Below are 9,998 nucleotides of genomic sequence, written 5' to 3'. Positions count from 1 at the left end.
ACCTCCTCCTCCTCCTCCTCCTCCTCCTCCTCCTCCTCCCTCCTCCCTTCTCCTCCTCCTCCTCCTCCTCCTCTTAAATGAAAAGTGGTGTGCTGCTGTTCTTAAATCCACGGCCACACAGACTACAGGAGGCAAAGGCAACTTCATTTGTGGCTGAAGCGTATTATTGCTCCTGTGATTACAGCATGCACAAATCACAGCCACACACACACACACACACACACACACACACACACACACACAACCCGCCACCATGTACAATACATTCTTCATTTCTGTCAGCGCTTTACCACAGCTTTGTTTTAGAGGGGCTGTTTGGAAATGTCAAGGATTTTTTCTAGATTTATTCTGCACCTGCCACACGTCAGAGAAATGAATAAGCAGTGCAAAAGCTTGACCCAAATCATCAGTCAAACACACAAACACACAAACACACACACACACACACACACACACACACACACACACACACACACACACACTTAAACTGGTACTCCCAGAAATTCACATTATTCTTCATGTGGTTCAAAAAACTCCCATAGCAACAGTTACACACACATTGTGTGTGTGTATATACTTGCACACAGGATGAAATGGAAATGTCTGTTTATTAGAGCATTAAACGTTATTTGGTATTATGAATATGTCAGAAGCTCTGATTAAAGCAATGGTTCATAAACTTTTGACTGCAGTGCCCACTCTGTACACACACACACACACACACAGAATGTGCACATAGAAAACAAATGGTCTGGCATTTTGTAATTTCAACTGTGATCTCAAATTCAGCCCTGAACATTTGTCTTGTAGTGTGTGTGTGTGTGTGTATATGTGTGTGTGTGTGTGTGTGTGTGTGTGTGTGTGTGTGTGTGTGTGTGTGTGTGTGTGTGTCTATGTATGTATGTGTGTGTGTGTGTGTGTGTGTGTGTATGTATGTATGTATGTGCGGGTGTTTGTTTGTGTGTATGTATAATTATGTGCACATCTATTTATATATCATAGTCTTTATAAGCTCATATGCATCAGTGTGTGTCTCATTTCATTATGTGTGTGTTTGTGTTGGTACGTGTGTGTGTGTGTGTGTGTGTGTGTGTGTGTGTGTGTTGGTGCATGTGTGTGTGCATGTGTGTGTGTGTTGGTGCATGTGTGTGTGCGTGTGTGTGTGGTGGTGCATGTGTGTGTGCGTGTGCGTGTTGGTGCATGTGTGTGTGCATGTGTGTGTGTGTTGGTGCATGTGTGTGCGTGTGTGTGTTGGTGCATGTGTGTGTGTGTGTGTGGTGGTGCATATGTGTGCGTTGTGGTAACCCGGTCCACAAGAGTCTAGAGATGTCACGGCAAGTACCACGCAGAGGTGTCCAATAAAGCCGTATTCGGCGTTTGTTCACAGGTATGAGAGATAACAGGGAATACATCAACTATACTATGGCCTCCGTGAGACTCTAGTAGGGTGTGTTGTCGGCCTTCTGCTGGGTCGTCGTCTCTGCTCTCTCCTGAGCTGAGTTCCCGGTCGGCTTTTAAGATGTCCGCCCGGTCGTTTCCCCCCTCCAGCCAGGTGTTCTCCATCAGGCTGATTGCGTTGAGTGAAGATGTGCTCACTGCCGCCGGCTAGTGGATGGCGGTGGTACACCCCGTCCACCACTAGCCCACGGTTCCCCCTGGTGGGGAGCGGGTTGCCACACTCCTTCACCGCTGGCTGAAGCCTGGTCGTCTGGGGTCCAGCCCAGACATGCATCCTGGATAGAGCGTCGGCGTTGGTGTTCTCCTTGCCCGGACGGTGGTCCACCTTGAAGTGGAAGTCCTGGAGGGCCAGGAACCACCTCGTCACCCGGGCGTTGGTGTCCTTGGCGCTGGCCATCCATTTCAGTGGGGCGTGGTCAGTGACCAGGGTAAACTCCCGACCTAGAAGATAGTATCAGAGTTTGTCCAGGGTCCACTTGATGGCCAGAGCCTCCTTCTCCACCGTGGAGTAGTTTCTCTCGTTGGATAAGAGTTTCCGGCTGACGTAGGTGATCGGGTGTCTCCAGCCCGGACCTGGGAGAGAACTCCCCCCAGCCCCACCTCCAAAGCGTCTGTGTGCACTATGAGGGGTAAAGCAAAGTCAGGGGTTATGAGAACTGGCTCCGAGCATAAGGCTCTTCGGAGCGTCCCCAAGGCCTTTTCGGCGGCCTCGGACCATCTGATCCGGTCAGGTAGGGCCTTCCGGGTCAGGTCATTAAGCGGGCTGGCCAGCGTGGCAAAGCCTGGTATAAATCGCTGGTAATAGCCTACCAGCCCTAAAAACGATTTCACCTGTTTTTTGGTGGTGGATCGTGGCCAGTCCCGGATGGCGGCGACCTTGCTTTCTTGCGGCCGAACGTTTCCCCGTCCTACCTGGTACCCCAGGTAGGATGTTTCCTCCAGTCCGAGGCGGCATTTGGCCGGGTTGGCGGTGAGGCCCGCCTTCCGTAGTTCCCCCAGCACCGCCCGCAGCTGCCGGAGGTGGACATCCCAGCTGTCGCTGTGGATGATGATATCATCGATGTATGCTGCTGCGTAGGCCTGGTGGGCTCGTAGTATTTGGTCCATCATTCGCTGGAACGTGGCCGGGGCACCATGGACACCGAAGGGGAGGACGGTGTACTGGTATAACCCTCCTGGGGTCGCGAACGCCATCTTCTCTCGGGCTGACCGGGTCAACGGCACCTGCCAATATCCCGTGGTTAGGTCCAGGGTGGTGAGGTATCTGGCTGGACCGAGTCTTTCAATCAACTCATCCACCCTGGGCATGGGGTAAGCGTCAAACTCGGATGCCTCGTTCAGCCTCCGAAAGTCATTGCAGAACCTGAACGTCCCATCAGGTTTGGGCACGAGGACGACCGGGCTGGACCAGGCGCTGCGGGATTCCTCAATGACCCGGAGCCGAAGCATCCAGGCTACCTCCTCCTGGATGGCATCCCGGCGGGCTTCCGGGACTCGGTATGGAGGGACTCGTACCGTCACTCCTGGTGCCGTCCGGATATCGTGATGTGTGACCGATGTTCTCCCCGGGATCACCGAGAACACGTCCTGATGTTGCATGACGATCTCGCTTAGGTCCTGCTTCTGGGCCGGGCTGAGGTCCTCGCCCACTGGAACCACTGGGATGTCGTGTTGGGTCGCCAACATCAGGGACGCCGGGACTGGAGGGTCCGCTCCCCCCCTCCACTGCTTCAGGATGTTGACATGATACAACTGGGTGGGCTTACGTCTCCCAGGTTGTCGTACCCGGTAGTTCACGTCTCCCACTCGCTCGACCACCTTGTACGGTCCCTGCCATTTGGCCAGGAATTTACACTCCACTGTGGGGACCGGGACCAGTTCTCCTGGGTGGAAGGTGCGCAGCTGGGCTCCCCGGTTGTAGATCCGCGCCTGGGCCTGCTGGGCTCGCTGGAGGTGGTCTCGGACGATGGGCCAAACTTGGGCCATGCGGTCCCTCACCTTCTCCACATGGTCCAGCATGGTGTGGTGTGGAGATGGCTGGCTCTCCCACGCCTCCTTGGCGAGGTCCAAGATTCCCCGGGGCCTTCTCCCGTAGAGCAGCTTGAAAGGGGAGAATCCGGTGGAGGACTGGGGTACCTCCCGTACGGCGAACAGTACATGGGGTAGCAACTGGTCCCAGTTCTTACCATCCATGTCCATGGCTTTTTTCAACATTTGTTTTAGTGTTTTGTTGAACCGCTCCACCAAGCCGTCTGTCTGGGGGTGATACACCCTCTCATCGGGATGAGAGGGTTCCGGGCCGTGGCCCTAGGGGCTACCCGCTGGCATTCGGGACACGCCTGGCAATACTGCTCTACATCCCGCTTAACCCCCGGCCAATAAAACCTAGCTAGGACCCTGTCCCGAGTTTTGTCCATTCCCAGATGTGCTCCCAGGAGGTGAGAGTGGGCCATAAACAGCACCTTGCTGACATATGGTCACGGGACCACTAATTGTTCCGTCACCTCCCCCTCTTTTTTTACAACCCGGTAGAGCAGTCCCCCTCTGGTGCTAAAATGTGGGTGCCGTAAGCAACTCACCGAGTCCCGGGCTTGTCCGTCATGGGCGAGAACGTGGCTCCATGCATGTTTCAGGGTGTCGTCCTGGAGTTGAGCGCTGGCGAACTGTCCCGACCGAGCAGTACCTTCCCCCCCTACCGGGAGAAAGTCCGAGAACTCGGTGAGGGGGGAACTCTCGGGCTCCTCGGGTGGGTCGTTCTGCTCGGACGCCGTGAGGGTGTCCGTGGTGCCGGGGGGTGGTCCCTGGGAACCAGAGCGGGCGGTCCGCCCTGCCGAGTGGATCGGGGAACCCGGTGGTGAGGGTCCGTTCCCCTCGCTCCCCTGGTCCTCGGCCGTCGATTCCCCCGGAGTTGCCAGGAGCCGCATGGCCCCGTAGGTCGGGCCATCCTCCCAGCTCGTCGGGGTGGCTCTCTCCGGAGCCAGGTTTCCTGTTCCGGATTCCACAGCCGATGGAAGATCAGACAATCCCTCCCGATCAGGAGCGGGACCGGGAGATGGGGAACAATCCCTGCCCGGGCAGTGAACACCCCGTATGGGGTCCGTACGACCACGTGGCAGGTTTCATAAGTACGGCTGTCCCCGTGCACGCAGGCAACCTCCATCGGTTCCCCCTCCTTCCCTCCCGCCAGGTCGGGACGGAGTAGGGTCACCACGCTGCCGGTGTCCAGGAGAGCCTGCGTGTCGTGGTTCATTACCCGTGCTGGGATTGTCGGGGTCCCGGTCATCCCCTGCGCCCAACAGGTGGCCAGAATGCAGGGTCGGTGCCTCCCCTCGTCCTCGTAGGCCGACGGCATCGACACATCCCGGTCTCCGGGACAGGACCGGGCTAGGTGGCCGACCCGGCCGCAGGTGTAGCAACGTCTCCCTCGGGTCCCTCCTGGGTCCCGATTGGTGGTTCCGGTGAGGGTGTCGGTGTCGAGGTCGTGGGTCCCCGTCGGTCTCGGCGGGTCTCTGCAGGCCTAGGGGTGATCCGGGGCCTGGCGCTCAGCTGCTGGGCTACCTGCCAGTTTTCCAGCTGGCGGATCAGATCATCCACCGTGTCGGGGTGGTGGTGAGCCAGGATCCTCCGCGCGTCCGGTGGCAGCTGGCGGATGGTGTTGTCGATGAGGACACGGTCTACCGGGCTGGGTCTCTCGCCGGTCGCCAACCACCTCCTCACCAGGCGGCCATGCTGGGCGATCTGCGTCCGCACCGCGCCCCAGACGTTGAATCGCCAGTTGTGAAAACGTTGGGCCCTGGCCGCGAGGTTGTGGCCGTAATATGCCAGTATAGCCTGCTTGAGAGCGGGATACTGGCTGGAGGTCTCGGCTGAGAGGTCCTGGCTTGCCTGCTGTGCGGGTCCGGTGAGGAAGGGAGACAGGATGTGGGCCCACTGGTCTTCCGGCCAGCTCTCTCTCCGGGCGGTCCGTTCGAATACCTCCAGGTAGGCCTCCACATCATCCTCTGGACCGAGCTTGGTGAGCCGACTGGTCGGGGTGGCAACCGGTGCGTCGCGGACGGCGTGTTGGGTAAGTCGGAGCACCGCTTCCCGGAGCAGGGCCAGGCTCTCCGCCGTCTCTCGCTGTATGGCTGCGGCCTGTACCTGATGCTGCTGCTGTCGCTGGGCCGCCGCGGTCGCGGCGGCCCAGTTCTGCATACTGGGTGGAAGGGTACTCTACCGTGAGCTGTAGTGGGTTCTGGTTGCCCGCATTCTCCACCATATGTGGTAACCCGGTCCACAAGAGTCTAGAGATGTCACGGCAAGTACCACGCAGAGGTTTCCAATAAAGCCGTATTCGGTGTTTATTCACAGGTATGAGAGATAACAGGGAATACATCAACTATACTATGGCCTCCGTGAGACTCGAGTAGAGTGTGTTGTCGGCCTTCTGCTGGGTCGTTGTCTCTGCTCTCCTGAGCTGAGTTCCCGGTCGGCTTTTAAGATGTCCGCCCGGTCGTTTCCCCCCTCCAGCCAGGTGTTCTCCATCAGGCTGATTGCGTTGAGTGAAGATGTGCTTACTGCCGCCGGCTAGTGGATGGCGGAGGTACACCCCGTCCACCACTAGCCCACGGTTCCCCCTGGTGGGGAGCGGGTTGCCACAGCGTGTGTGTTGGTGCATGTGTGTGCGTGTGTGTGGTGGTGCATGTGTGTGTGCGTGTGTGTTGGTGCATGTGTGTGTGTGTGTGTGTGTGTGTGGTGGTGGTGTGTGTGTGTGAGTGTGTGGGGTGGTGCATGTGTGTGTGCGTGTGTGTTGGTGCATGTCTATGCGTGTGTGTGGTGGTGCATGTGTGTGTGTGTGTGTGTGGTGGTGCATGTGTGTGTGCGTGTGTGTGGTGGTGCATGTGTGTGTGCGTGCGTGTTGGTGCATGTGTGTGCGTGTGTGTGTTGGTGTGTGTCAGCCGGAGTGTGTTCCATGCACAAGTGTCTCTTGGCTCTCGGAGGAACAATAGTGCGCTGAGATATTTGGACGGAGCGAACAATACTTAATAGGGCCATGATGATAAGCATTAAAACCACTGGACCTGAAAGAAAAGCTGATGAGACTGTTAATTACAATGGAGAGAGAGAGAGAGAGAGAGAGAGACGCACAGAGAGAGAGAGAGAGACAGAGAGAGAGAGACGCAGAGAGAGAGAGAGAGAGAGAGAGAGAGAGAGAGAGACGCACAGAGAGAGAGAGAGAGAGAGAGAGAGAGAGAGAGAGAGAGAGAGACGCACAGAGAGAGAGTAGCAGAAGAGAAAATACCAGACAGATCTCAATGGCCTTTAATACGTGTGCGGCTGTATGTGCGGTAGTGGCTATAGAATGATAGAGGAAGTTAGTTAGGAGTGGGCACTGAGAACACAGTATCATCATTATTCCTTCATCATCCACACCATCAAAGCCTTCTTGTTTTGTAGGATTATCTGTCTCTCATCTGCCAACTCTTTGCTTCTTCAGGGTTTTCAACATACAGACACATGTACACGCAGAAACACACACACACACACACACACACACACACACACACGCGCGCACACACGCGCACACACACACACATAATGCAGAGCCAGAACATGCTGGTTCTTTAAATGCTGCAATAGTCTGCATCTCCTCCTCCGTGTTTCTGTGTTTAGAGTGACAGGAGCCCTCAGAGTGAGTGACAGGAGCGTTCAGAGTGAGTGACAGGACAGTGGAGTCACTGGACTCCACCTGTTGTTACAGAGATGAGTGTCAGCGTGACACTCTGTGACACAATCCATTCATCAATTTCATAATCCTTATTCCTCTCACTTTATCCCAAGTGCTTCCATGTCAGTCACGTGTTGTGTTGTTGTGTGTGTGTGTGTGTGTGTGTGTGTGTGTGTGTGTGTGTGTGTAGCATGCTCCTCCAGAGGGACTACAACTACCTGAGTGACATCAACGTGTGGCACCCGTTCGTCACCGTGGGCGTCTACTGCTCCACGCTGTCGGCCGCCATGAGCAGCCTGATCGGGGCCTCGCGCATCCTGTACGCCCTGGCCAAGGACCACCTGTTCGGTACGCAGCCACTAGAACACAAAGCACCACCTCAAACTACTGAACAGTCCACTCTCCGTCCACCCCCCCCCGGACCTGCCCTCCACCACTCTTCATTTGACCTTTGTAGAGATTTTTAGAACCCGCTGTTTGTATTTTTGGTGTTTTTCTTTCGTAGTGATTTTATTTTAACTATCTCTCTCTCTCTCTCTCTCTCTCTCTCTCTCTCTCTCTCTCTCCCTGTCTCTCTCTCTCTCCCTGTCTCCCTCTCTCTGTCTCTCTCTCTCCCTCTCTCTCTCTCTCTCTCTCTCCCTGTCTCTCTCCCTTCAGGTAGGGTGTTGTCTCCAGCTAAGCGGACGTCTTGCGGGGGTAACCCCTGGGTGGCGGTGCTGCTCTCGTGGTTCCTCGTCCAGGTGAGGGAGAGAGACTACCGCCGTTAGAGTGTGTGTGGGGAAACATTGTAATTACCTGAGAACAGTTGGACTTTAACGCAGCGTAGCGTGTGTGACGTGTGGCCAGACCAACAGCAGAGTCCTGGAGTCCCACCACACGTCAGATGATACCCTTTGGTCCTCTAGAGGTGGATCATGATAGCGGAATGAGAAGACTGAGCGACAGAGAGGAGTTGGGAGGCGTTGTGATTCTACTCAGTCCAGCTCTAGACTCTATCGATTGGATCTGCTGGTGTACGTTGCATTACAAAGAGCAGTCCAGCTGCAGGAGTAAAACGAAGGAATGGAGAATGGATTTGCCCCATGGAGCAGTACTTCACTATGGGGGTGGACCTCCAAGCTGCTATTTAACAGCTTGGATGAATAAAGGACAAGTGTAAGGGAGAGTGTGTGCCTTACAAAGAAACTGCTAAATAGCGTGGTCCAATAAAAAAAATCTATAGGAGACGCTTCAATCAGGACCAGATACATATTCATATAATACAGATACATTATAATCATTTGCATGCAATCAGCTGACCAGAGAGGCAATGGCCGTATTTAAAACCATTAGGCCGTGTCGACTACTTCAGGCTTTAACAGTGAGGGTGTGTGTTTCACACAAAAGCAGGTGATTCATATTTCCTGAGTCTGATGGCACATATATACCAATGAAGTGCTCCTTCATTTACATGGTGAATATTTTTTGCTATAGTACAGCAAAATGAAACGACTTAAATGTATGGGTTTTTTTTACCATAGAAAGCGCAGATGATGGTTTGTCTCTGGTCCAGTAGGGGCAGGTCAAATGGTCAAACCACAAATGCATTTATGGAAAACGCTAAACACGGCAATTGGTATTGCTTGATTAAAAGGGCCGCTCTACTATTATTGGAAATACTTCCTCCTCCTCTTCCTCCTCTTCCTCCACCTCTGATGTCAAATTGCAGAAGGGTCAGCTTTTACCAGAGTTGAAAAAACACCTATTTTCTTCCCTTTGTCCATTTGGCTATTTGGCTCAGTTGAAAGTGTGAAATGGGGCTGTTGGTGCTATTGTGTCCTCAAGTGCACTAGAGGAGGTGGTCAGTGGTGTAAGGAGAGCTGTTCACTGGGCTGTGTAAGGGAAGGTATGAATGAATGCAGCCAGAGGCGGTCTGTCAGTCCATCTATTCCATCCTTATCGATGCAAACTATTTCAGACTAAATGCCTGTCTAGGGTGGTTTGATACCCTACTCTCTGGCTCTCCCCCCCTCCCTCCCCCCTGAGCTCCACTAGAGGAGTGGAGGAGGAGTAATTAGAGGGGAAATTGTTAGCCGTGCCGCCGCCATCGGAGATCATTGAAACTATCTCGCCCCTCGCTCTCCAAACTCTCATTCTTCAGCTGGCGCTCTCTCTCCTCACGCAGCCTCTCTATGTCTCTTGCCCTTTCTTTGCTCTCGCCCTCGTGTTCTGCTGTGCCATTTAAATGATTCACGGATGACAAAAGCCTGATTGTAATCTCACCCCGTGTTCCAACAATCTCACACTGCAGGATCCAATAGAAGAAACACACACAGGGCTGTCACGGGGCCCTAGGGCAAGAAATGTGTGTGTGTGTGTGTGTGTGTATGTGTGTGTGTTTGTGTGTATATATATATATATGTGTGTGTGTGTGTGTGTGTGTGTGCAAGTATGCGTGTGCATTTGTGTGTGTCTGCATGTGTGTGTGTTTGTGTGTGTGTTGTGGCAACCCCGATCGTCGGCGGCGGGGGGTTTCTCAAATCACACACTCAAACAGGGTTGCGGTGCAGCGGTTTTTATTTTGTGCAACTCACAAAAAAGGAAAATCATAAAGCAACACAGGTTCTTCCCCAGCGGGGCAAACAAAAAGGGGAGGCGTCTCCGAACCGGGTCCGTCCGGGAGGGTGGCGTGGCTCTCGCTCCCGGCTTCCCCCCCCCCGCTCAGCACTGTGGGCGAAACGTTCCAGCGTCAGTGCGCTATGTGGACATCGGTCCCTTACCCCGTCTGTCTTCCACTCGACTTTCCTCCCCGTCTCCCGCGTGCCCGGCCCTTAAAACCCCTCCGCCGTCTTGC

At 54.5% G+C, this 9,998-nt stretch overlaps 1 protein-coding gene across 1 annotated transcript in view; it reads left to right on the top strand.

Moving 5' to 3' along the window:
• Nucleotides 1-9,998, top strand: part of LOC311342358 (solute carrier family 12 member 9) — a 62,614-nt gene that overhangs the window by 13,776 nt on the left and 38,840 nt on the right. The window contains exons 7-8 of the mRNA XM_084467205.1: nt 7,356-7,513; nt 7,823-7,905. Coding sequence (XP_084323331.1) covers nt 7,356-7,513; nt 7,823-7,905 — 241 coding nt within the window. The remainder of the gene's footprint in view (nt 1-7,355; nt 7,514-7,822; nt 7,906-9,998) is intronic.

The sequence above is a fragment of the Micromesistius poutassou genome, assembly GCF_964030765.1.
Source record: "Micromesistius poutassou genome assembly, chromosome: 4".
NCBI lineage: Eukaryota > Metazoa > Chordata > Actinopteri > Gadiformes > Gadidae > Micromesistius > Micromesistius poutassou.
The sequence above is the reverse complement of the archived record's forward strand: the minus strand, read 5'-3'. Positions and strand labels throughout refer to the sequence as shown.